Source organism: Monodon monoceros, unplaced genomic scaffold, assembly GCF_005190385.1.
Source record: "Monodon monoceros isolate NGI ecotype Baffin Bay Population unplaced genomic scaffold, NGI_Narwhal_1 Super_Scaffold_10, whole genome shotgun sequence".
NCBI classification, from domain to species: domain Eukaryota; kingdom Metazoa; phylum Chordata; class Mammalia; order Artiodactyla; family Monodontidae; genus Monodon; species Monodon monoceros.
Genome location: NW_021703766.1, coordinates 44,878,554 through 44,903,120, shown reverse-complemented (window position 1 = coordinate 44,903,120; position 24,567 = coordinate 44,878,554). Strand labels below are relative to the sequence as shown.

The 24,567-nt window shown below is 54.7% G+C and overlaps 3 protein-coding genes across 9 annotated transcripts; 1 reads left to right on the top strand and 2 right to left on the bottom strand.

The window, feature by feature from the left end:
* Nucleotides 1-793: 793 nt before the first annotated feature.
* Nucleotides 794-12,341, bottom strand: KCNK6 (potassium two pore domain channel subfamily K member 6). 2 transcript variants are annotated; one of them, XM_029203731.1, is made up of 4 exons: nt 8,789-8,932; nt 5,583-5,687; nt 4,346-4,741; nt 794-4,180 (listed from the first exon to the last, which is right to left on the bottom strand). In XM_029203731.1, exons 1-4 carry the CDS (start codon nt 8,904-8,906, stop codon nt 3,957-3,959), a joined length of 843 nt encoding a protein of 280 aa, XP_029059564.1. In that variant the 5' UTR covers nt 8,907-8,932; the 3' UTR covers nt 794-3,956. The 2 variants fall into 2 exon arrangements, with proteins under 2 accessions (XP_029059564.1, XP_029059555.1); XM_029203722.1 differs by lacking the exons at nt 5,583-5,687; nt 8,789-8,932 and adding an exon at nt 11,082-12,341.
* On the top strand, nt 11,236-21,963 carry YIF1B (Yip1 interacting factor homolog B, membrane trafficking protein). Of its 6 annotated transcripts, none has more exons than XM_029203693.1 (10): nt 11,249-11,352; nt 12,735-12,785; nt 13,720-14,108; nt 18,418-18,656; nt 18,738-18,842; nt 18,992-19,070; nt 19,205-19,262; nt 20,277-20,432; nt 20,516-20,609; nt 21,595-21,963. In XM_029203693.1, exons 3-10 carry the CDS (start codon nt 14,066-14,068, stop codon nt 21,748-21,750), a joined length of 930 nt encoding a protein of 309 aa, XP_029059526.1. In that variant the 5' UTR covers nt 11,249-11,352; nt 12,735-12,785; nt 13,720-14,065; the 3' UTR covers nt 21,751-21,963. The 6 variants fall into 6 exon arrangements, with proteins under 6 accessions (XP_029059508.1, XP_029059533.1, XP_029059500.1 ...); XM_029203685.1 differs by having other exon boundaries at nt 13,720-14,117; nt 21,595-21,962; XM_029203700.1 differs by lacking the exon at nt 13,720-14,108 and having other exon boundaries at nt 11,245-11,352; nt 21,595-21,962.
* Nucleotides 21,964-22,058: 95 nt separating this feature from the next.
* CUNH19orf33 (chromosome unknown C19orf33 homolog) lies at nt 22,059-23,002 on the bottom strand. The gene is made up of 4 exons (XM_029203740.1): nt 22,869-23,002; nt 22,653-22,747; nt 22,357-22,521; nt 22,059-22,239 (listed from the first exon to the last, which is right to left on the bottom strand). Exons 1-4 carry the CDS (start codon nt 22,888-22,890, stop codon nt 22,096-22,098), a joined length of 426 nt encoding a protein of 141 aa, XP_029059573.1. The 5' UTR covers nt 22,891-23,002; the 3' UTR covers nt 22,059-22,095.
* Nucleotides 23,003-24,567: the final 1,565 nt, after the last annotated feature.

Genomic DNA, 24,567 nt, shown 5'->3' with positions numbered 1-24,567 from the left:
ACAGAGGCAGAGAGACTGGGGTGTCCTCATGGCAACCCCCCCACACTCAGGAATATAGCCCCACCAAGGGGAGGGCCTCTGTTACCTTGATGCACAAGGTACACCCTACAGCATCACTTATGACAGCAAAAGACTGGCAGCCACCCACATGTCCGTTAATGAAACGTGGAAATAATTTATTGGATGTGGGTCCTAGAGGAGGCACCACAGACATAAAAAAGGATAGGAGACCTACTTGTGTGCCTCTTGAATGATCTCCGAGTGACACTGGGTTGGTGAAAAAAGCAAGGTGCAGAAAAGAGAATATTAGAAAAGCATACATGTATATATGAAACATATAATATGAAAAAGGTGCAGAAATGAGAATAACCATTAGCTGACATTTTACTGAGCACCAGACACTGTTCTAAGAGCTTTACAGTATTAAATTGCTTAATTCTCCAACAAGTCCATGAGGTAGGTGCTGTTATCATACCATTTCACAGATTGGCAAACTCAGGCACAGGAAGGTGAAATCACTTGCCCAAAACCACAGAGCCTAGAAGTGACAGAGTTCAGATTTATACCCAGGGACTTTGCCACCAGAGTCTGTGATCGTAACCACCTCACTGTACTAGGTACCACTTATGTAGAGTGAAAGAAAAAAGTTAATAACACACATATACACACACATGTATATTGCTGGTACATGCCTAGGAGACCTGAGAAATCTGTCAACACAGCCCAAGTACAGGAGGAAGACTTACTTTTCACTGTACAGTCTTTTCTACTTTTTCCATTTTTAAGCATGTGCTTTTTTTTTTTTTTTTTTTTTAATATCTTGAACTGAGCAGGGCCTGATTTCTTTTTCCGGGGGAATTTGGAAGGAGAAGCGGTGAGGAGCAGAAACCAGATCACACAGGCACCTCCCCCAAGCAACTGCCTTCCACCCAGCTAGTGACTTTAGCAGCAGGGTCAACGACCGTGCTGAGGAGCCAGGAAGGCTGGGAGACTGAGAAAGAGCTAGACAGTGGGTGTTTCTGAGCCTCCGTGGGACAAGGTGACCAACAAAAACCTTGTCCAAATCTCAGTTTTGCATATCCTGTGTGACCTTGGATAAGTTATTTAACCTCTCTGGGCCTCCTTTCCTCATCTGCAACATGGAGAATGTACCTGACTCACAGAGTTGCTGAGAGGGTTAAATAAATTCTTGTGTATCAGGGGCTTGGAACAATGCCTGGCACATAGTAAATCCTATATAAGTGTTTTCTATCACTGTTATTAAAACAGTTTTGTGTGACTTCTTAGCATCATTTGACAATGTTGCCTTCTCCCTCCTTAAAATTCTCTCATCTCTTACAATACTCCCCACCCTCCTGGTTTTCCTACTCCTCTCTAGAACTCCTTTTCTGTCTCCTTTGTCAGCTCTTCTCTCAGGTAGGAGGGCATTGGTTGAAGGGTCACTGCTCACCATATGGGGCTGTTATGTTAATTAGAAAAAGAAGTCCTCTTTGGGCATATTCAGCCATGAACTTCAGCCCTTATTTGTTTCCACCCTACCAGCCAGGCATCCCTTATGTAGGTCTCAACCTGCATAATTGTACATCACTGCCTTGGCTGATTAGTTTATTGACGTCTGCCCATTCTCCCAACTTTCTGCCTTTCTAATAGAAGCCCAATTTTGTTCAAGTATTCACCAGCCTGCAAACTAAAACCTCAGCCCCAGCCTCAGACCTGGGCGGCAGGGGGAATCCTGAGGAATCCAAGCTAATCATGGTGATGCCTTCACTCTGGCCAATGATTGGGTCAGGATGTGCATGTGAGCCAATTTTGGCCAATGAGATGGAAGAGGAAGGCTGCTGGGAGACACTGGGAAAAGGTTTCCTTGTTTCCAAAAAGGTACCATGGGAAGAGATGCTGCCACCACCACACCCCGCCAACTTCCTGTACTCAAAATTAACATGTCTGATTGTGATGCCTGGATCTGTGGCAGCCACTCTGGGGCCATGAGGAGAGCCCATGCGGAAGCCAAGCCTTCAGCTGAGGGTAACAGAGCAGAGAAAGAGGGAACCTGGGACCGCAAGACTCTCTTGGAGCTGTGGATTGTATCATGCCAGGAGCTCTCCCCAACTCTGGTGATGTACAATATACAACCATCTCATCATTTCAGCCAGTGCCAGTCAGGATTTGGTTACTTGCAACCCAAATCTTTCCTTACTGATATAAATATATAAATACCCTAAGGCTGATTTCTCAAGGCTGGTCTTCTCTCTTCATTCCCACCCAGAGCTGTCAAACCCACCTTCATGGCCTTGGTTTCCTTGTCTGTCTCCAGCCTCAACCACCCACTGAGCCCGTGCCCTGAGGGTCCTGTAACCTGATGCCTTCCCCTGTGTGTCCCATTAGCCCTTCACAGCCACCATGTTCCAAACAAGCCTCAGCATCTCCCTTCAAATCTGTTCTTTCTCCCAGGCTCCCACCTCAGGGGCCGCTGACCAACCTTGGACCTTTCTCTGGCCTTATCCCTCCCAAGTCTGTAAGGCTTATGGCCTGTCCACTTGGCCTTCTGAGCATCCCTCGACTCGCCCCCTCCTCCTCTTCCCTTGGCCCTACCCAGTCCCACTGTCTCCTGCCCCAGCCTCCCCTGGGCACCCAGCCTCAGTGTCCCCCTGCACACAGCAGCTAAAACCCAAACCTAACCATGGCCCTCTCCTGCTCAAAACCCTTCCATGGCTCTCTAGTGCCCTCAAGAAAGAAGCCAAGTTCCCAAGATGGTCCTTTAAGGATGCTTACGATATGCCCATGTCCACTGATAATATTATCATTATCTACCTCATATGTAAAGTACCCAGAACAGGGCCTGGCCAAAGAAAGCATCACGGAATAACATGGCAGGCTCTGTGAAATCATCTTTTGTTATTGCCATTTTACTGATGAGGAAACCAAGAGTCACAGAGGCAAAGTGACCACCCAAGGACACAGGCAGGACTGAGTTGGGATTTGAGCCCAAGCAGGCTGGCTTCAGAGCCCAGTGCACCTAATGTAATTAGTCCTTGGTAAACGGGAACAGCTGTTACAATGGTGTCTCACGAAGAGCAGTGCCTTAGCTTCCTGCCTGCCAGGCTGCTGAAGAAGATTCTATCACACAAGCCTACCCCAGGAGTCTCCGAATGTGTCTTGCTCCCTGGATACACTTGAGGAAAATGAGTCAGGTACACCTTCTTCCCCGGACTACTCCTCAGATTTCAGGTCTGAGTTCAGTTGCCCCTTCCTCCAGGAAGCCCTCCCTGACCTTCCAGGCTGGATTGGGTACATTCCCTGTGCTCCCTCCACCCTAGCCCTGACCACTCTGCCCACCGCCACCTTCACCCCCCCACTGAAGTCCTGCCTGTTATGGACTGTCACTGTGTGGGGACAGGTCTGTCTACCTTACAGGATGGCAAGCCCCATGAGAGCAGGGCCCAGACCATGTGGAACACTACTATGTCCCTAGCACTGCCCAGCATGGGTTGGCACAGAGGAGGGAGTTTTGAATGAGTGAATATACTCTTTCCACTTGACAGATGAGGAGATCAAGGCTCTGAGAGGGCTGGTCACTTGGCCAAAGTGGAGTGACTGATCTAGCACCTGAAATGAGGTCTGAGTCCAGAGCCTGGGAGAATCAGCAGGTGGTGAGTGGCAGATGGTGTAAAAGAATGAGAAACAAAGAGATGGTGAGAGGGAAAGACAGAGACGGTACGAAAGCCAGGGAAGCACAGAGCGTGCAGGGAGGTGAGAGGAGGGGCAGGGGAAACTTAGGCAATGCTGGTTCCTGGATCCAGGTGGTGCTCAGGCAGGTAAGACAAAGGACAGACGGATAGCGGAGGCAGGGCCTCAGGAACACTTGCATGTGCTTGTGGACGTGCTAGTCTGTCAGTCCAGTCCCTTGGGCCCCTCAGCCGCAGGCCAGGTCCGCAGCCTCGCGGCGCCTGCCCCAGCTACCTGGGGATGGAGGCGTAGTCAGGGTGCAAGCCGGCGGCGAATTGCTGGTGTGGCTCTGGCTGGCGGCCCAGAATGTCCACCCGATCGTCCCCATCCTCGTCGAAGCTGGTAGGGCATGGATTGGGCAGCAGGATGAGCTCTGTGAGGCCATGAAGGTCAGACACACGGCGGAAAGTCTGCAGCACGAGCACCATGGCGACCAGGCCCAGGAAGAGGTAGACTGCAGAGACGGCAGAGGGGCGATGGGTGGACTCAGACCTCCAGGTCATGGCCGTGGGGCTACAGGACCCCCAAAGATTGGGCAGTGACTTTCAACTCCCCCCTGGGCTGGGGCCAGGTCCCCCTCAGACCCGGCCCTCGGTCCCCAGCCAGCCACCCCACTCACCTGTGACCAGCACCTTGTAGAGGGCCCGGTAAGGCTGGCCGGGGGCCTCTCCAGGTACATAGTCACCCAGGCCAATGGTGGACAGAGAGATGAAGCAGAAGTAGAAGGCGTCCAGGAAGCTCCAGGCCTCCTCAAGGTGGGCAAAGACTGCGGCCGGCACCAGGAAGCAGATGGTCACCACGACCCCCAGCAGGACCGCCAGGTGCCAGCGGGCCGCCTGCGGGGGGTGGCAGCCCCAGCGCCGGCTCAGCCAGGACAGGGGCACGTGGGAGAGCAGCAGGGACAGGCGCTGGGCCGAGGCGGTCAGCAGCAGCATGGTGGCCGGCACGCCCAGGAGCGCAAAGGCGATGGAGAAGGCCTTGCCCCCGTCGGTCAGCGGCGTCGTGTACCCGTAGCCTGTGGGAGTGAGGGGGAAATCCTTCTGCCCACTCGGCATCCACTCCGGGGCCTGTGGCCACTCTAAACCAAGGACTAATTTCACTCTCGAACCCACCTCTCCTAGAATCTCTCATCTCCAGCGGTGGCACCTCCACCCTTCCTGCTGTTCAGGCCAAGAGCCTGGTGTCATCCTCGACTCTCTTGTCACTCACACCCAGTTTCTGTCTGTTGTCTCAACCTTCAGACAGATCCAAAACCCACCGACTCGCCCCACTCCACCCCACGGCTCCATCCTGGTCCTGTCTACCCAGCAGCCTCCTGTCTGGTCTCCCTTCCCCCCTCACGCAGCCAGAGGGACCCTGTGAACACGTGAGTCAGGTCATGTCCCCGCCCTGCTCAGAATCCCCCCATGGCTCCATCTCACTCAGGTAAAAGGACAAAGTCCTTATGGTGACCCACGGGGCACCACACAATCGAGGGCAGCACGCTCCCACCTCAGGGCCTTTGCACTGGCTGTTCTTTCCTGGTGGAACACTCTTCCCCCAGGTATCCACATGGCTCCCTTACTCCCCTCCTTCAGGTCTGCTCAAATGTCACCTTCTCAGTGACACCCTCACCACTTTAAATTGTTACACCCTCCTACCCAACTCTTCTTTTTAGTTTGCTTTCATAGCACTGAACACCTTCTAGCATACCGTATGGTTTATTTATGTGGTTACTGTCTGGCTCCCCACAGGGTGCCAGCTCCAGGAGGGCAGGGGCTTCTGTCTGTTTTGTTCACTACTGTAGCCCTGGTATCTGGCATAGAGTGGGCACTTGATCGATAGTCAAAATAATGAATAAAGGGTGCAGGCTTTACCCTGGCTCAAAGCCTCAGTTTCCTCTACTCTGAAATGGGTGTGACAAGCCCCACTGTGCTCCCGGAGACCGTGGGAACACAGGAAGGCCAGGGTGGCTGTGAGTTCTGCAAACAGAAACACGATAAAGAGGAATTCAGGTGTGGGTGAAACTGGATCACTTTGGCAGTGTGTAATTGAAAATCTCTTTTGATTTCCCAAATAAAGCAAACCAAAGGGTCAGAGATATGACTGGAGTGGTAAGGGACCTGGTTTATGTTGACAGTAAAATGTCTTGCCCAAAAGACTGCAGATCCAGCCCTGTGACCCGTAAGAAAGTGTGGAAGCATTGCACATATAAGCAGGCTTTCCCCTGAGCCCTTCTTCCATACAAAAGGATCCCCTGGCTTTTATATACTCAGAGGAATTGAAAGCAGAGGCTTGAAGAGATACCTGTACACCCATGTTCATAGCAGCATTCTTCACAATAGCCAAAAGGTGGAAACAACCCTAGTGTCCATAGATGGATGAACGGATCAACGAAATGTAAATACAAACAATGGAATATTATTCAGGCTTTTAAAGGAAGGAAATTCTGACACATGCTGCAACATGGATGAAGCTTAAGGATATTATGCTAAGAGAAATAAGTCAGTCACAAAAAGACAAATCCTCTGTGATTCCATTTATATGTGGTACCTAGTGTAGTCAAAATCATAGAGGCAGAAAGTAGAACGGGGACTTCCCTGGTGGTGCAGTGGTTAGGAATCCGCCTGCCAATGCAGGGGACACGGGTTCGAGCCCTGGTCTGGGAAGAGCCCACGTGCCGCGGAGCAACTAAGCCCGTGTGCCACAACTACTGAACCTGTGCTTCAGAGCCCGCGAGCCACAACTACTGAGCCCGCGTGCCACAGCTACTGAAGCCCGCGCGCCTAGAGCCCATGCTCTGCAACAAGAGAAGCCACAGCAATGAGAAGCCCGCGCACCACAATAAAGAGTAGCCCCCGCTTGCCACAACTAGAGAAAACCCGCGCGCAGCAACAAAGACCCAACACAGACAAAAAAGAAAAAAGAAAAAGAAGGTAGAACGATGGCTGCCAGTAGCTGAGGAGAGGGGCAAATGGGGAGTTAGTACATAAGGGTATAGATTCAGTTTTGTGTGATAAGAAGAGTTCTGGAGATGGATGGTGGTGATAGTTGCACAATATGAATGTACGTAATACCACTGAACTGTACAGTTAAAAATGGTTAAGATAGAAAATTTTATGTTATGTGTATTTTGTCGCAAAAAAAAAAAAAAAACTAGGGAAAAATAAAGGATCCTCTAGTTCTTGCTGGACAGGTGGCCACCTGGGATAAAGACATTCCCTCCTCCAGTGCAGCTAGGTGTGGCTCTGGAATAATTTATGGCCAATGAGGTATATATGAAAGAAGCAAGCAACTTCCAGGAAGTGTCCTTAGAGAAAGGGAGATGCCTATCTTCCTTCTTTCCTCCCTCCTCCTGCTGCCTGGAACACCGATATGAAGGCTGGAGGTGAGCAGCCATCTGGGACCATGAGATGAGCTTGGGAATGGAAACCGTGCCCAGGAGTTATGAAGGAACACGAAGGTCTCTGACCATGCAGCACCATCCTGGTCTTGGACTGACTCCCTTGAATGTGAGCAAGAAATAAACTTCCATCTTATTTAAGCAGCTGTTATTTGAGGTTTATCACTTATGGCTCCAAGCTTCATTAATACAAGGCTTTTGATAGAGAAACTCCAGCAGCCTAGCTGAAATGACAGGTTTGCAGATGACACGAAATCCTCATAAACAGAAAAATCATAGAGTTAGAATAGAATGGGGGTTGTGAGCCTCAACTTGCTACCTCCAAGAGAGCCAAGTCCAAATCGGTGCTTTGTTATTTGGTCCCTGCATCACCTTGGCCAAGTGACTTCTCCTCTCTGAGCCTCAGTTTCCTCAGAGTACTGCAAAATGGCCTCATAAACAATGCCTTCCTCAAATGCAGGTTGGGACAGGGTGTAGCACCTAGCACGGGCATAGAAAGTGTTAGCATGACTGTAATGCTCGCTCCCTCCCCCTATTCCCAGTTGCAGGTGAGTCGACTCCTCCAGCCCTGGCCTCAATCACAGCAAGGCTGCCTGGACCAGCTCCAGGCCCCAGGTCTTCCTCAGAAGACTAGGGCCTATGACAAGACCAGGGACGCTGTGGGAGAGGTCCCTCTGAATGACGAATGGTCTTCCATTTCTCCAGATACATTCAGCGCTCCCGGCTTCACCAGCAACAATAATAATAACTGAGGCTCTGTCAGTCTCAGTTATTATTACCGGCACTTCACACGGGCACAGACTCCCACCTTGACCAAATTTTAGTCAGCTCCTCTGAGCCCTCTTCCTTTTTTTTTGGCTGTGCCGCGTGGCATGTGGGATCTTAGTTCCCTGACCAGGGATCGAACCTGCGTCCCTGCATTGGAAGCGCAGAGTCTAAACCACTGGGCCACCAGGGAAGTCCTGAGCCCTCTTCTTGACTAAGCCCAGTTTTAGCAGGAATCCTCAGTTGGTTTAGGGAGAATCCCCCCACTCTTGATACCTGATCAGATTCCTCACCATCCACCACTGATATCGAAGCCCTTGGCCGGTATTTAGCAAGAATCCTATTGAGCCAGTTTAGCAAGAATCCCCCTACCTTCCATGCTCCTCTTGGTAATTTTCCATCCACTGACCCCTTCACTTTGCTCTCAGCTCTAAATCTCTCCAGTTGTCTTTGCTATATTCGGAATTGAGTTCAGTCTCTCTCCCCTGTTGCAATAACCTACCATTTTTAACGAATGTCAGAATAATTTTTTTTAAATATACATACATCACCCTCCTTCATTCATGCAAGCCTAAGAGGTAGTGTGGTGTGTCGGTTAACAGCATGGGACTCTGAGGCCTGACAGCCTCAGTTCAAAACCGCACGCTATACTTCCTACCTGTGTGGCCTTGGGCGAATTGTCCAACCTCTCTGGGCCTCAGTTTCTACTGTTGAAAAATAGAACCGCTAATGGTACCTGCCTCACAAGGCTTATTGTACTGAGTGAGTCAAAGTCCATATGTGGTTAAGTCCTCTACCAGGTATTGCTATTACTGTGAAGCAGGGAGTGTTGTTATCCCCATTTTACAGATGAGGGAGGACACTGAGAATCAGAGATCACCCAGACGGTGCCTGCCTTGAGTTTGGCTTCTTCACCTGTCTTGCCTGGGACAACTTCTCCGAAGCCAGGATCTGGGAGGAGACAGAGGGAGAGTGAAGCCGGGGAGCAGGTCGTGCAGGCCCAGCCAGCAACTGGGAAGTCTGTGAGAAGCATCCAGCCCTGCTGCCCCGGGCCTTGGTTTGCTGATCCACACAATGATGACAGGGCACAAAAGGCAAAGGCTGCTTGCTATTGCCGGCAGTGAAGGGGAGTTAGTAGTCTGGGCTAGCCAGGCCCCAGCCACCTCCCCTATCCAAATCCTAGCAAAGAGGCAAAGAGGAAGTTTGGGGGCTGGGGAGGGGCTGTGGGAGGACCAGCAGAGCCTGACAACAAAGGGATTTTCCAGGTCTGAGGGGCCCTGAGGTGAGAGATTTCCTGGGTAGGGCTGGGAGGGGGCGTCAGTCCCACCTGAGGCTGTAGGGGTCCAGAGAAGGGGATCTGTGGGGTCCAGTCAGTAATCTGAAATCAGAGGCCAGTGTCCTGGTTTGAAAAGAATCCTGGTTTGGGGCTGGGGTCCTGGGTCCAGAGGAAGAAGGGGGACAGGCACCAGTGTGGGTGTTCTCTGGATTGGAAGGGGAATCCTCAGGCAGAAGGGGCTTCTGAGCCCAAGGATGCCTGAGGGGACATGATGGGGGTAGACAACGCTACGGGGAGGATGGGAGGGGTGTGTGTGTCTCAGGTTCTGGCTGAGAGTGTCAAGGGTGGAAAGTGGTAATGGTCTTGAGTGGACAGTGGTGGTGGGGGGTCTGGGGTACAGAGAGCCTGGAGTGTCCTTGATGGAGGGAGAACTTCAGGTCCAGAGCAGACTACAACAGGGTTGGGGTGGAGAGAAAGGTCCCAGCTGTGGGTCTGGAGGAGACTGAAGGGGTCCCAGGTCCCCAGGAGGTTCCCTTTCATGGGAAATTCAGGTTGGGCAGGGGGTCTCGGGGGAGGGGTAGCAGGTGCAGAGAGCCGGCTCCCTGGACTGGCATCCTGGGGAGGGGGGCGATTCTGCTCTCAGGGACAGCGTGTGTGGAGGGCGCTGGGGTCTCAGGTGGTTCTGGGGTTCTTACGAGGGGTGTCAGGGTCCAGAGAGTGGTGAGAGTCTCAGCTAGGGGTTCTCGGGTTCAAAGAGGTCTGCAAAGAATTTCCTGGTGGTCCAGTGGTTAGGACTCCGCACTTCCACTGCAGGGGGCATGGGTTTGTGTTCAGGGAACAAAGATCCATGCGGGGGCCAACATAAATAAACAAAGGGGTCCCCATGGGGAGTCCCTGGCTTGGAAAACAGTAGGGGTTTTTGCTGGTGCCGTTTTGGGACTGGAGGGGTGGGAGTCCTGGCTAGGGAGCTTCTGGTTGGAAAGTCAGCGGCCCTTCCTGAAGGTGCTCTAGTTTTCTCACGCACTTCCACAGCTGGGGCTGCTGAATTGGAAGTCCCACGTTCAGAGGGTACAGGGGTGTCCCTATTGGGAGGAAAGCCCTGCACTGAGGGCTCCTCAATACAAAGATGTTAAGACGGAGTGGGGTACGTGAAGAGGGGCCCTGTGTCTGGAGTCAGGGCTACCTGCAGAGGAGTATGAGGGTGGGGGTGGTCCTTGGTCAGGAGGAGGGCAGGGCCCCTTGCTGGGGAGTGGTCTAGGTCCAGAGGGCTAGAAGTCTGGGATAGGGGCCCCAGGTTCTGGCTGAGGGATGTCTACTGGCAGTAAGGTCTTTAGGGATAGCACCGGGAGAGGGTCTGGAGATTCAGGGTCCTCACTGGGGCACCAGGGTCAGGAGGAGATTGGGGTAAGTCTTCCTAAGGGGCAACCCAGAAGGACGTATCTGGAGAACCAGGAGACAGTGTTGGAGGGGATGGCGGTCTGAGCCAGAGACAGCTGGCTCAGCATGGCTGAGGTCCCAGTCCAGATGGGGCGAGGGTCTCAGGCAGAGGGTCCGGGGTTCTCGCAGGAGGTCTCTGAGGGTAGTTCTAGGCCCAGAGGGGACTGGACAGACCCGGGTCTCCAAGGGAGTTAAGGCAGAGGAATGAGGTCCCAGATGCTCGCCGGAAGGTACTCTGAGGGTGGCTCTGGTCCCCGAGGGAACTGGTGGATTTCCTACTGGGAGGAAAGGCATGGATGGAGGCTCCCCAAGGTGGAGAAGCCCATGAGTGTGGGTCCCAGGTCCTCGTTGGGGGGTTTTGAGGGGATCCTGGGCTCAGAGTAGATCGGGAATTATCCGCCGGGATCAGGGTATTTCGTGGCGGCTCCTGGGTCCCTAGGGAGGCGGGGGCTCCGGGGGGTCCCGGGTCGGGGGCTCGGGAGGGCGACCACGTACCCACGGTGGTGACCAGCGTGCTGGCGAAGAAGAGCGCCGAGGCGAAGTCCCAGGCGGGGTCCGAGGCGTTGGCGGACCCCGAGGCGTTGGCGAGTGCTGCGCGCCCCAGCCGTCCTGCCGCCAGCATCCGCTCCACGAAGGCGTCTAGGGCGGGGGCAGCCACACAAGGGCTGCGCTGCAGCAGCTGCTGGCGCAGAGTCTGCAGCTCAGCTCGGAGGCGGTCTTCGTGCGGCCGCTCCAGCCGCGCCACCAGCAGCGCGCCCAGCACCAGGTAAGCGATGTACGCCGCCAGGGCGCCCGCCAGGAGCGCTCCCCGCCGCATGGCGCAGCCGGCCGGCCCGCCAAGCTCCCGGCCGCCCCGCTGACGTGGCCCCTGCCTCCCGACCGCCAGGCGCCCAGCTTCAGTTCCGGGAGTGCTTGACGCGCGGCCACCGGCGCCCCAAAGAGGAAGAAGAGAAAAAAGGGGAGGGGCGGGGTGGAGGAAACTGAGGCACACCCCACAGCCAGGTGTGGAGACCGAGAGGGAGGAGACCAGCGCTCCCGGACCCAGGAGACCGGCGGGATGCTTGGGTTGGGGGTATTCTTCCTTTCCTCCCCCTTCCTTCCTTTGCTTCCTCCCCGGAGCCGCGGCTTCCTACGCCAGAGAGAATCCTAAGTCTGTTTTCGGCTCGCGGACCGAGGAGTCGCTCCCCGACTCCTTAGGGCCATTGCTCAAGGCTGCGAAGTTTGTGCGCCGCACCGGGGCGCGTGGCTGAGGGGACAAGGGGACAAACTGAAATCCAGCCCTCGCTCCACGCGCCAGGTCGTGTGTTCTGGAGTGGGGCTGCGTCCACCTGGAGGGAACCCCTGTCTAACTCACAAAGGGGACACCACAGGGCCAGGTGTCACCTGTGCCCTCACAGAGTGGGGATCCTTAGCTATTCACCAAATCTTTGCTCAGCCCTCAATTTGTGCCTGGCGCTTTGCTGGGTGATGCTGGGGACACGCAGTGACCAAGACAGTCCCTGGGCCCTGCCCTCGCGGGGGGGCTCCCCGCACTTCAACCGAGTGACAGCCCAGAGGGTCAGGGCTGTGATAAGGGAAGCACAGGCAGAGTGACAGGGGCTTGGATGGTGAAGCCTAGAGGACTGTGCAGCCAGGAGTCATAACTGAGAGACTAGAACAGTCTTCAAGGTCCCCAGAAAAGACAGTGTCTCAGAAGAGGAAAGGGAAAGCCACAGTGACACGGTCACTTGCTGACATCCTTCCGGAGGGCTATCACTCCCCAGAAGTCATTTCTACCATTATCTTTGCCTGAGATAACTGGAGCAGACTGAGGGACAGAAAAGGGGAGGCTGAGGGGGGGGGAGACAGGTTAGATAAAGGGGGAGACGGAGGGCAGAGACAGGAGAGACTAAGGTAGCTTAATGTTCGGGGCCCCTCACTTGCAGGTGTGCCCGTGTGTGCTCACTTGCTGGGGGTTATAATGTTTTTTGGCAAACCAGGGAAACCAGGTTGCAACACAGGAACATTTTTATGACTTTTTGGGAAAATGTCTAAAGATGTTGTTAAAGAGAAAACCACAGACCCCAAATGGCGTCACTTGTGCTAAAGCCCATGATACCAAACCTAGATTTTAACATCTGACCTAACTGCAATTTTGTCCTTCCCCAGGAAGGTAATCTTAATCGGCCAGTCTGGAATTTCCTGGTCAGCACCAGCGAGGTAATCTGTCATGTGGGACCTCACCATTTCTACACTCCCCACGCCCCCACCCCTACCCCCGCAAAGGAAGAAGAGGTATTCTATAAGATAGACTCTCACCCTCCCACCAAAAGAAGGTGACCTGGCCTGAAATAATTCTTTCTTTTGCGAATAACTTCCTTGCCTCCTTCTATAAAAAAACCTCCATTTTGTACAACTCCTTCAAGCTCCGTTCTATTTACTAGATGGGATGTCGCCCGATTCTTTTTTTTTTTTTTTTTTTTTGCGGTACGTGGGCCTCTCACCGCTGTGGCCTCTCCCGTTGCGGAGCACAGGCTCCGGACGCGCAGGCTCAGCGGCCACGGCCCACGGGCCCAGCCGCTCCGCGGCACGCGAGATCCTCCCGGACCGGGGCACGAACCTGTGTACCCTGCATCGGCAGGCGGACTCCCAAACACCGCGCCACCAGGGAAGCCCCCATAAATTTTTGAATAAATCCCATAGGTCTTCAAATTTACTCGGTTTAGTAAAGCAACTATACTCCAATAAAAAATTAATTTAAGAAATTTTACTCGGTTTAGTTTGGGGTTTTTTGGTTTGTTTTGTTTGTGGGGTTTTTTTTTTTGGTTTTGGCCGCATCAAGCTGGCATGTGGGATCTTAGTTCCCCAACCAGGGATGGAACCCACGCCCCCTGCAGTGGAAGCGCGGAGTCTTAACCACTGGACCGCCAAGGAAGTCCCTAATTTTGTTTTTTAACAATACGTCTTGAGGAAAGACACCTGGTTCTTCCCACCTAACTTGTTGGATATCCTTTTCTCCCTCTAAATAATCACTTTAATACCTAAAGTCTGCCAAAACTGTATAAGCGCTAGAGCCCGCACAACTCTGCTTAGCCCCTGGGGAACACTAACGGGTCTCTCCTCTCCTGCTCCATACCCTTCTCTCGCTCCCCAGTGTTCTCAAGAGCCAAATTGAGCGTTTGTCTATAGAGAACTCCATTTCCCATCGCCCTCTTCGCTCGACACCTACATTTTCCATCATGCACGACACCGCCTACTCCTTCGATTGTTCCGGGCTCCGCCCTCCTTGCCCTGCAGGCCTGACTCTCGCCTAACGTCACCGGCCTCCAGTCTTCGCCTCTTACCCGCCAGCTTGTCTGGGCCTCTGTGAGGAGGCGTGGCGTCTGCGCGATCGTGACGCCCATTGGCTGTCGTGTGGCCGGTGAGGCGTGGCTACGGGAGCCGGGCGGGCACATTTCGAACCGTGGCTGGGGCTGCGGTGGCGGCGGCGGCAGCGGAGAATGCACCCGGCAGGCTTGGCGGCGGCGGGGACGCCCCGGCAGCGTAAGTGGCGTACGTGGCCGACCGAGGAGCTAGGAGGGCGGGGCATGGCGGGGCCGCCTCGGCGGTTGGCGAGGTCGCCGCAGGTCGGAGGTCACGAGGTCAGGGATCTGGATTTACGAGGTGTGCACGGCGCAGGGATGCCAGGTCCGGGTAGGGGGCGTGTTGGACTCTATTCTTCTTTAGGAAATTCCTTTAGAAGAAAACAAGTTTGGGCAGGATATTGTGTGATGTGCAGAACAACGCGACTTTCATTCATTTGCAGTTAGCCGTCTGTCCTCTCCCCACCCTTCTGTGGCCTTGGGCTGTTGCCCACGCACCTTAGGACGGCGTTCATAGCCCTGCGTGATCGCAGAGGGCCGTGTTTACCCCTCATTTAAGATTTGAACCTGTGTTTATTGTGCTGTTAATCCCCTTTTCCCATGTCTGTGAATTTGTATCTCTAAGTTCCTCTTCATCTCCGGGAGTGTGAGTGCGTCTCATTTATTCATTCAGCATATCTTACTTCAGCTCCCTTGTGCCAGGCCCTGTGCTGCAATTTGGGTACCCAGTAGTAACCAGCAACTTGGCAACTTACAGCTCAGAGTTTAGTGGGAAGACAGACACTAAACTTGGAAGCAAACTAGGCAGCAGGATAATTTCGGGAGTGATTAGGACTGTAAAGGGAATAAGCCAGAAACTGACTAGGGGTTGAGGAGGCCTTAAGACATGATGCATGCATTCCTCCCTCAGCCTTTGTAAGATGCCTGACTGGCCCTGTGGTGGGCGATGCTGGGGATACAGCCGTGCCCATCAGTCCTGGTTCCTGTCTTCATGGAGCTTACCAGTACAGAGCAGAAGACAGCGACAGTCTAGCGTGATGGAGCTGTGATAAGAGAAGAGCAGGCAGAGGGGTCAGGACTGGGATGGGGGAAGCACAATCAGAGTGGTTATGGCAGGGATGGAGGTGTTGTGTTAGCCCAGATTAGGAAACATGACCCAGCCCAGGCTTGTCAGTGAAGCTTCCTGGAAGACGTAACATCGAATGATGAGGAATTAGCCCGGGGAAGGGGATTTATGGTGCGAGGGAAAAGCGTGGGAGGCCTGTGCTGAGTAAGCAAGTAGACAAATGAATATAGATTCAGAAATTGTGACAAGTACTTGGAAGAGAAAAAAGAACCACTGGATGTTATGAGAAAGAACAGTGTGGGGCTAGTGCTTTACATTGAGGAGTGAGGAAGGTCTCTCTGAGAAGGAATCTTTTGAGCTGAGGCCTGAGTGCTGTATTGTCAGGTGTTAATTGTGGGAAGGTGTTCCAAGGTGATAGCACTGTATGTTCAAAAGCCTGAGGGGGCAAGGAGCTTGGCAGGGTCAGGGCCCGAGAGGAGGAGGCCCTGTGACTGGTGGAGTGAGTCCCAGGAGAGGTAGCAAACCAGGGCTGGGTCATGCAGGGCCTCCTAGGCATTTGGATTTTATTCTCAGCGCAGTGGGCACCGATCTTAGGCAGAGGGCATGAAATATTCTCTTTTACATTTAAAAAGATCATTCTGGCTGTTGACTGGAAAGGAGGTTGTTGGGGCTAAGAATGAACAGGGGAAGCTGATAGGAGGACATTTAAGTCAGGTGCAAGATGACAGAGTCTGAGAAGGGAGGGTAACATTGAGACCAGGTGGGTGAGAACTGATGTCAGAGGTAGAGGCCCTGGGGCCTTGGCAGGAAGTGGTGGCTAGAGACAGCCCAGGGCACAGGGTGGGTGGCACTCACACTCCCGGAGATTGCCCTAGGTGAGAGACAGAAGACAAGGGTAAGGGTGGTGGAAAATTGGGGCACACAATTCAGGGAGCTGGAGAGAAATCACTGATTGAGAAGGACCGATCAGAACATCAGCTCCATGAGTTTTTCCCTTTTGGTTCACTGCTGTATCCACCTCACCCGCAGCACAGCCTAACCCACAGAGGTGCTCAGTCGATGTTTGTGGGGCTCCGACAGGAAAGAGAAAGAGGTAGTACAGTGTCTCAGAAGCCAGGAGAGCAGAGAGTTGGAGGTTGGCAGTTGGAGCAAGGGCCTCAGTGCTGCCGAGGAGCTTGAGTCTGAGGAGAGTGGAATAACGGCCTTGGCCTGGTAATGCAGAGGCATTTAGGGGACCGGTGAGAGCAGAACCCCAAATGCCAAGGGCTGAAGGGGCAACAAAGAGGGAGGAAGTGCTTACACTAAAGCTTTCAGGAAGCCAGCCCTTTGGCCAGAAGTGGGAGAGGGAAAAGAGAAGTGGTGCTTGGGGACAAGTGGGCCGGGGCCAGTGCTGCTTGCTCTGGGATAGAGGACTACCTGGGTCTGTTTTCAGGCTACAAATAATGAAGAGGAAGAGTCGAGGGGCTAGTTATTGATAATAGGTGACGGGATTGACCACTTTTTTATGGGCCAGGCCAGGGGGTGAGGAGTTTATGTCACTTTGCCCTGGAGTATCGACACCATCCTGCAGAGGAGAAAAGTGAGGTGCAGAGAAAGTCATGACATGGATTATGTGATTCCTCTTCCACATCCCGTTGTAATCCTACCACCCTGTTCCCACTGTGGCGCCTGGCACAGAGGAGGAGCTCAGTAAACGTTTGCTGCGGTGGCATGGCTTATTGGTCAGGGTACTGGAGCCTGAGTACTGGGTTCAAATCTGCTCTCTCCGTATTCCCCATCTCAGTAGACAGCACTCCCATCCACTTGATCACTCAGACCAGAATCTGGGAAGACAGCATGAATTCCTTCATCTTCCTTACCCTACCGCAGCCAAGCACACCTCCAGCAATCCTGCCTCTCCTACCTCCAAAATTTGCCAGAAGCAGCCCCTCCCCTCCCCACCCCACCCCTGCCCACCCCATCCTGTTCTCCCACCTGGACCACCTCAGCAGCTTCCTCCCCCCTCCCCTCCCCTCCTCTCCCCTCATCTTGTCCCCACCTTCCCAGTCTGTTCCCCACAAGAAATGGAGGGATCTTTTGAAAACTTGAAACCCGGCTCTGCTTCACACCATCTGTATGACTCTGGGCAAGGGCCTGAGCCTCTTTGGGGCTCACGGTTCCCATCTGTAAAATGGGATGATAGTCTCACCAACACAAAATGGATTGTTGTGAGGATTAAATGAGTTAATCCACAGTGTTTAGAACATGGCCTGGTGTGTGGTTTAAGTGCTCAGCTGGGGTTTAATTATTACAATATTTAACAGGGTGACCTGGGCTGGAATCCTGCTCTGTCACTCCCTCATTTTGGCCCTTTGCACAAGTCATTTAGCCTGTCTGAGCCTCGGTTTCCACATCTGTAAAATGGGCATGGCCATTTATTCATTCATCAGGTTTTTAAATTTATTTTTATTTACTTTTGGCTGCGTTGGGTCTTCATTGCTGCACGCAGGCCCTCTCCAGTTGCGGGGAGCAGTGGTTTCTCTTGTTGCAGAGCACGGGCTCCAGGCTCGCAGACTCAATAGTTGTGGCTCGCAGGCTCCAGAGCACTGGTCAGTAGTTATGGCGCACAGGCCTAGCCGCTCCGCGGCATGTGGGATCCTCCCGGACCAGGGCTCAAACCCGTGTCCCCTGCATTGGCAGGCAGACCCCCAACCACTGCACCACCAGGGAAGCCCTTTTTAAAAATTTATTTATTTTTATTTATTTATTTTTATTTTTACATCAGGTTTTTATCAAGCACCTGTTCTAGGGGCTGGGGCTTCAGTCACAAACAAGACAAAGCTCCTCACCTTGGCGGGGGCTCAAATTTGAGTGGGGGAGACAGACAGTGAATAACATAAACAGCTAGTATGTCAGCTGTTGCTGAGTTCTGTGGATATAAATGAAGTGGGGAAGAGGGATGAGGGGATGGCACCAAGGGAGATGCAGTTGTAGACAGGATGGCTGGGGAAGGCCCCACGGAGCCAAGACCTCGAGGAGAGGAGGGAGCCCTGAGGATGTCTGGGGCAAGAGCGTTCAGGCAGAGGAACCGCCAGTGAAGAGGCCCTGAGGTGGGAATGTGCCTGGTGTGTTCACTGAGTACTGGGGCCGGTGTGGCTGGAGCTGGATGAGTAAGAGAGAACGTGCACGGAGAAGGTCTGTCTAGAGACCTTGTTTGTAAGAGGCTTAGCACAGGGTGCTGTGCACAGTCAACCCCAGTACATAGTAGCTGTCATCGTCGTCCTCCTCCTCCTCATTGTTATTTGGATGGATGGATGGATGGCAGGCAGGCAGAGGCCGCCCAAACCTGACTAGACAACCCATCTGACGGTGCCCCACTGCGGCAGAAGTGGGAGGGAGAGCTCCTGCAAAATGAATGAGGCTCCCCACCCTTCTCCCCCTGCAGCCTCGAAGCGGAGGGTACCTGTGTCCCAGCCAGGCATGGCTGACCCCCACCAGCTTTTTGATGACACGAGTTCGGCCCAGAGCCGAGGCTATGGGGCCCAGCGGGCGCCTGGCGGCCTGGGCTACCCTACAGCCTCTGCCTCGCCCCAGTCGGCCTTCCTGGGTGATCCTGTTTCCAACATGGCCATGGCCTACGGGAGCAGCCTAGCCGCGCAGGGCAAGGAGCTGGTAGATAAGAACGTGAGTGGGCCGGGCTGGTGGGTGTGGGGGCAGGTAGGGGCCTTGGGGCCAGGGCTTCAGGTTGGCGCTCTGCCTCCCCAGATCGACCGCTTCATCCCCGTCACCAAGCTCAAGTATTACTTCGCTGTGGACACCATGTATGTGGGCAAAAAGCTGGGTCTGCTCTTCTTCCCCTACCTGCACCAGGTGAGCATCTGAGCGGGGTGGCAGCCTGTAGACAGGGGTGGGTCAGGCTGGGGCAGGCGTGAGAGGCAGGAAGATAGGCCGAGAGAGGGCCTGTAGGCGGGCCAGGAGCCCAGCTCTGGTCCTGCCTGCCCCCTCCGCCCTCCCTACAGGACTGGGAGGTGCAGTACCAGCAGGACACACCAGTGGCCCCGCGCTTTGATGTCAACGCTCCTGACCTCTACATTCCAGGTTTCACCCTACCCACCACAGCCCGGTGCCCTCCTCCCTCTGGGTGGGCCTGTCTCGGGCAGAGGTTTAGGTGCCCGGAGGCCCTGGATGGTCCTTCTTCTTCTGACTAGTGTCTGTGTGTCTCCCTCTCACAGCCATGGCTTTCATCACCTACGTCTTGGTGGCTGGCCTGGCGCTGGGGACCCAGGATAGGTAAGAGAGGCCTGGAGTAGGCAGAGTGGTGTGGGGTTTGGGGGAGCTGAGGGGCAGTCAGGAAGGTCTCTTGGTTCCCCTGTCTCAGAAGAGCCCCACCATGTTCCCAGTTAGCCCAAGACAGAGCCCGCACGGTCACCCTCAGGGTCACCCTTGTCCCTTTCCTCTTTCCCACCCGTGTGCAGCCCATCACCACACCCTGTGCTGGGTGACACTAAATCCATCCTTCCCCTGGCCTCTCCTAACCAGCTGCCCGGCCCCCACACACCCCCTGCACCCCCACTCCAGCAGGAAGGTCTTGGCTGAGAGGTGAGCCTGGCCATGTCCCCCCCTGCTCAGAAGCTGTCCCTAGCTCCCCTGTCCCCAGACCAAGCCCCAGCTCCTTAGCCTGGCACTGCCTGCCCCTCTCCCTCACTCTGCTGTGCTACTCTGGTCCTCTTTCTGTTTCTTCAGAGGACCTGGGTTGCCTTCCCAGGGCCTTTGCACATCAGTTCCCTTTGCTGGGGAGTGTGTTCCTCCCCTACATCACCTGCTGAGCACCTATTCACTCATGATGTCTCCACTGCGCTGTTACTTCCTCAGGGAAGCCTTTCCACCCTCCAGCCTGCGTCAGGCCCCCACCTCTCACTCATAGACCCCTGTTCATTTCCTTTGTGGCATGGAAAACAGTTGTCATTAGAGTCAGTTAATTGTTGAGGCACTGGGGATATGGCAGAGACTAAGGTCCTTCTTCCCCAATCAGCTCCTTACTCCTTCAAGCCTTAGCTCAAGTGTCTGATACCCACCTCCCAACGGTGTCACACATCTCCCCTGCCCTGTGCTTCCCCCATCCCAGCCCTGACCTTTCTGGGCTGTCACTGGGGATGGGATTTCCAGGACAGGGCCCAGATCCATCTTGGCCCCTGCCGGGTCTTCAGCATGCCCCGCCCCCCCCCCCATACAGGCTGTCCCCAGGGGGATGCTTAGGGAGGGTCTGAGCCAGCTAACTGAATGACAGAGACTGGGTGCTGACAGGTTCTCTCCAGACCTCCTGGGGCTGCAGGCGAGCTCGGCGTTGGCCTGGCTGACACTGGAGGTGCTGGCCATCCTGCTCAGCCTCTACCTTGTCACTGTCAACACAGACCTCACCACTATCGACCTGGTGGCCTTCTTGGGCTACAAATATGTTGGGTGAGTACCCTCTCCACCTTCCCACCGCCAGCCCCCAGCTCTGGGGCTTCTTCCTCAGACCAGCCTTCCCCTTTCCCCCACAGGATGATTGGTGGGGTCCTCATGGGCCTGCTCTTTGGAAAGATTGGCTACTACCTGGTGCTGGGCTGGTGCTGTGTGTCCATCTTTGTGTTCATGGTGAGCTGGGGCTCAGGGAAGGATGGGACTCAGGGCACAGGCCTCCTGGGCAGAGTTGGGGGTCCCTGGAGGCATCCAAGCAGGGGATGTCAGGTGGGGAGTTTAGACCAGAGGCCCCACACTGGTGAACTGAGGAGCCCTGGAGTGGCTGCCCTAGCCTGAGGGTCTGGAGAGCTTCCTGGAAGAGGGGGTGTCCAAGCGGGGTCCTGAAGGAAGAGGAGGCGCCAGCCAGGCTGCTAGAGTGGGCTCTCACCCTCACTCCACTCGCCTTGCATGATGGGCTTCCTACCAGAATTTCCTTTAGGATGAAAAGAGTTAAGTATCCTCAAAGTAGCTTCTCTGAGAGTTCATCCAGCTGGAGTGGAGGTGCTGGTTAAGAGCACTGGGATCCACCAGGCCTGGGTTTGAACCCAGGCTTCGCTCCATCCTGGGCAGATCGCTTCCTCTCTTTAAACCTGCTTGCCCTTCTGTAAAATGGGGATAATGATAATTGCACGTCAGGGTACTGGGAGGATTCAGTGTGAGGAGCAGAGGGCAAAAACTAGTGGCTGGTGGGCCAGATCTGCTCAGATAAACTTCGACTTAGATGTCATTATTTAAAATTCTGGGGGGGGGGAGGGGAGGGGGAAAAAAGTTAAGAAGAAAAAGAAGGCATTTCTGGCTTGTGTTGAAAAATTGTCAAGGGTCAACACAAGCTGGTGGCGGCCAAAGGGCCAAGCCTGGCCATCCCCTCAGGTGGAGTATTCACAGTGAAGTTCCTCACCTCACTCACTTAAGAGGCCTCGCCTAGCGTTTGAGTTTGGAACCCTCACATTTTCTCCCAAGGCCTGGGAGGAGGAGCAGGTCCTCCACGTGTGTTAGGAGATTTGGGAGAAACCAAGGTTCCTCAAGAGCAGAGACTTGAGCCCAGCTGCCCTATGGAGGGGTGGGGAAACTGGAGTCTGGAAGGAGTGCGGGCTCAAGAGTGAACCCCTCCCCCGCCCAGATCCGGACGCTGCGGCTGAAGATCCTGGCCGAGGCGGCGGCCGAGGGCATCCCGGTGCGTGGGGCGCGGAACCAGCTGCGCATGTACCTGACCATGGCCGTGGCGGCGGCGCAGCCCCTGCTCATGTACTGGCTCACCTTCCACCTGGTGCGGTGAGGGCGGCCCCACAACGCCTCCAGCTGCTGCTTCCGGTGGCTACCGCGCTGCCGCCGCTCATCTCCCGGCCACCTGCCGGCCACAGGGTCCACCCCGCCGCCCGAGTCCCTCCCTCCCCATCCTCGCCGAGGTGCTGAGATCTCCAGCTGCACAGGCCGCCCCCCAGCAGTGCGGCCACTGTTCCAGAAACAATAAACCGTAATGGGCACGGCGTGGGCAGCCTCTCCTTGGCGCGCGGTGCCCAGCAGGGGGCAGGCCCGGTCCGAGAAGGGGGATGGGGAAGGGCGGGGGACAAAAGGCAACCTGGAGGCCGAGAGAAGGTTTAATGAGCCCCGGAGAGGCCCGTCAGTGGGAAGCCTCCTTCCCCTCCTTCTTCTTGCCCTCCTTCTTCTCCTCCTTCTTCTCCTCCTTCTTCTTCTCCTTTTTCACCTTGGGCTTCTTGACCTTGCCCGGGGCGCTTTTGTACAGCTCGGAAACGGCAGCGCTGGGCTGTGGGGCGGAGGGCGGTGGGGGAGGGAGAGGAGAGAGAGGGTTCGCCTGTGAGACGTCGGCCCGAATTCCGGGCTGGGGCGCCGGGCATCCGCTAGTGAGGGGTAAGCCTCTTACCTTCGCCTCATTTTCTGAGTCGCTGGAGCCGCTGCCGGAACCTGAGGAGCTTCCGTGGCCGTGACCGTGGCCGTGACCGTGACCGGGGCCGTGGCCGTGGCCGTGGCCGTGACCGGGGCCGTGGCCGTGGCCGTGGCCGTGGCCGTGACCGTGACCGTGGCCGTGCTGATGGTAGTCGGAGGCATGGCAGTGAGGCCAGGGACCCCTTTCCCAGCTCCCATCCCCCCGTGTCGGAGGCCCCAGACCTAGCGGGGCCCTGGGGTCAAAAACACCCTCCTAAGAATGAAGTGACTTACCTTCGGGTTATCAGCTCCCTCGACTTTGTCGGGGGCGTGCTTGGGGTCTCCCACCTGGCCTGCCCCGTGGGGCTTCTTGGAGGTGGACTCCAGGGCTGCAGAGAGAAGAGAAATTGGGTGCGTTGGTGCAAGCGCAGGGAATGCCCCGTTGGAGGCAGTCCCTGGGTTTGAGTCTGGCCCCCTGCCCCTCAAGCTCCCCACTCCCCAGGAGCGCACCTGCCGACAGGTCGACCTCCATGGTGCTGAGAGAAGGTATGTCTGCACGGCCAAAGGCAGGGGACCGGCCTTGGGGAGAGGCAGTGGGCCAGCCCCGGAAGTTCTGAGGAGCCCTACCCGAGACCTTTGTTCAGAGTCCTTAGCCCTGACTCACAGCCCCTCCCCGGCACCGCCCAACTGGTCCTCTGGGAAATGGGGAGGGTGGACAGTTAACTTATGTCTCCCCCACACCACCACCCACCCAGTGAGCCTTGGCAAGTGAGTGGTGGGTGGGGCTGGGGGAGGAATGTGTGGGCAGTTGCAGATTTGAGGGGCTAGAGCTGTTATCAGCTTCCCCTAAAAGGGTCAGATCCTTGCTTTTGAAGAAATGAGAGGGAGGGTGCCTCCCTGTGCCCTCTGTGATAATACTGACACTCCTTGTGTACTTACTACGTGCTGGGCTGCTGTTCCAAGGGCTTCAGATACATTAACTCACTATAACAATGCCTTTGGCTTGGTGAGAAGCAGTGTCTGAAGGGGTGAAGAGCATGCACTTGGAACCAGTCTGCTGATTGGAAGCCCATCTGTATTACTTAGTAGCGGAGTAATCTGGGGAAAGTTACTCCGCCTCTCTGGGCCTCAGTTTCCTCATCTGTAAAGAACAGCTACCATATGGAGCTGTTGTAAGAATCAAATGGATTAGTTTCCCACAACCATGCCTGCACACAGTTACAAGGAGTAAGTGCTTATAAAATAATGTTTGGCTTTTAAGTAAAAGGTAGCTATGGTTGCTATCCCTATTTTACAGATGAGAAAACTGAGGGACCAGTTAAGATGACGGACAAAATTAGCTCCTTGTGAACAGGCTAGAACTGAGATTCGAACCCAGGCAGTGTAGCTCAAATCCAAGGCTGTGCCTGACCCCTTTATCTCACCCTGGGGGTCACTCAGCAGAAGGGGCAGCCAGGCGAGCCCAGCCTTCCCTCCCCACACTGCACAGGGCCCAGGTTAGGCCCAGGGAGGAGTTGGGGCCTGCGTCATCTGTTCCGATGGCTGTGAGGCTAGTCCTTGCAAGTCCCTCTCCAGCCCAGCCCTGCTGCCAAGTTGGCTGCCTGCACCTGCAGGAGTGGCAGGCAAGGCTGGCATTTAGGCAGGAGCAGGTAGCTGAGGCCTGTGGATGATGACGAGCGTGTAGTAATCAGCCTTGTGCGTTCAGGTCTCTGCTCCAAAGTCCATTCCTTAGAGGAGACTGTCCTGACTGCTGGCTCCACGGAGCCTCGTCACTCCATCCCCTTTCCCCTGCTTCGTGGCCAGCGTAGATAGCCCTTGCTTACCACTCTCTGAGGTTATCTTTATTCTCACGTGTTCCTTCAGCATATATTTATTGAGTACCTACCATGTGTCCAGCCCAGTTCAAGTTCTGGGGACACAGAGCTGAACAAAACCAGCAAAAATTCCAGCCCCGTGGAATTGACATTCTAGTGCCGGGAACAAGGCAAAATGTAGAGTATGTTAGAAAAAGCTGGAAACAAAACTGTCCATCAGTTGGTGAATAGATATACAAAATGTGATATATCTATCCATACGATGGAATACTATTCAGCAATAAAAAGGAATGAACTCCTGACATACGCTACAGCTACATAAACCTCAAAAACATTATGCTGGGTGAAAGAAGCCAGACACAAGAGACTGCATGTTGTATGATATCATTCACATG

What these genes read in the sequence shown, in the direction of transcription:
- YIF1B (XM_029203675.1), top strand. Translation starts at nt 14,066, where the DNA reads ATGCACCCGGCAGGCTTGGCGGCGGCGGGGACGCCCCGGCAGCGTAAG. An exon ending in TCCTGACCTCTACATTCCAG is followed by an intron (nt 19,071 to 19,204) that starts GTTTCACCCTAC and finishes TCCCTCTCACAG; the next exon opens with CCATGGCTTTCATCACCTAC. An exon ending in GCGCTGGGGACCCAGGATAG is followed by an intron (nt 19,263 to 20,276) that starts GTAAGAGAGGCC and finishes GGGTGCTGACAG; the next exon opens with GTTCTCTCCAGACCTCCTGG.
- CUNH19orf33 (XM_029203740.1), bottom strand. Translation starts at nt 22,890, where the DNA reads ATGGAGGTCGACCTGTCGGCAG. An exon ending in AGGGAGCTGATAACCCGAAG is followed by an intron (nt 22,522 to 22,652) that starts GTAAGTCACTTC and finishes GACTACCATCAG; the next exon opens with CACGGCCACGGTCACGGTCA. An exon ending in ACTCAGAAAATGAGGCGAAG is followed by an intron (nt 22,240 to 22,356) that starts GTAAGAGGCTTA and finishes TCCGCCCCACAG; the next exon opens with CCCAGCGCTGCCGTTTCCGA.
- KCNK6 (XM_029203722.1), bottom strand. Translation starts at nt 11,403, where the DNA reads ATGCGGCGGGGAGCGCTCCTGGCGGGCGCCCTGGCGGCGTACATCGCT. An exon ending in CACGCTGGTCACCACCGTGG is followed by an intron (nt 4,742 to 11,081) that starts GTACGTGGTCGC and finishes TCACTCCCACAG; the next exon opens with GCTACGGGTACACGACGCCG. An exon ending in CTACAAGGTGCTGGTCACAG is followed by an intron (nt 4,181 to 4,345) that starts GTGAGTGGGGTG and finishes CCGTCTCTGCAG; the next exon opens with TCTACCTCTTCCTGGGCCTG.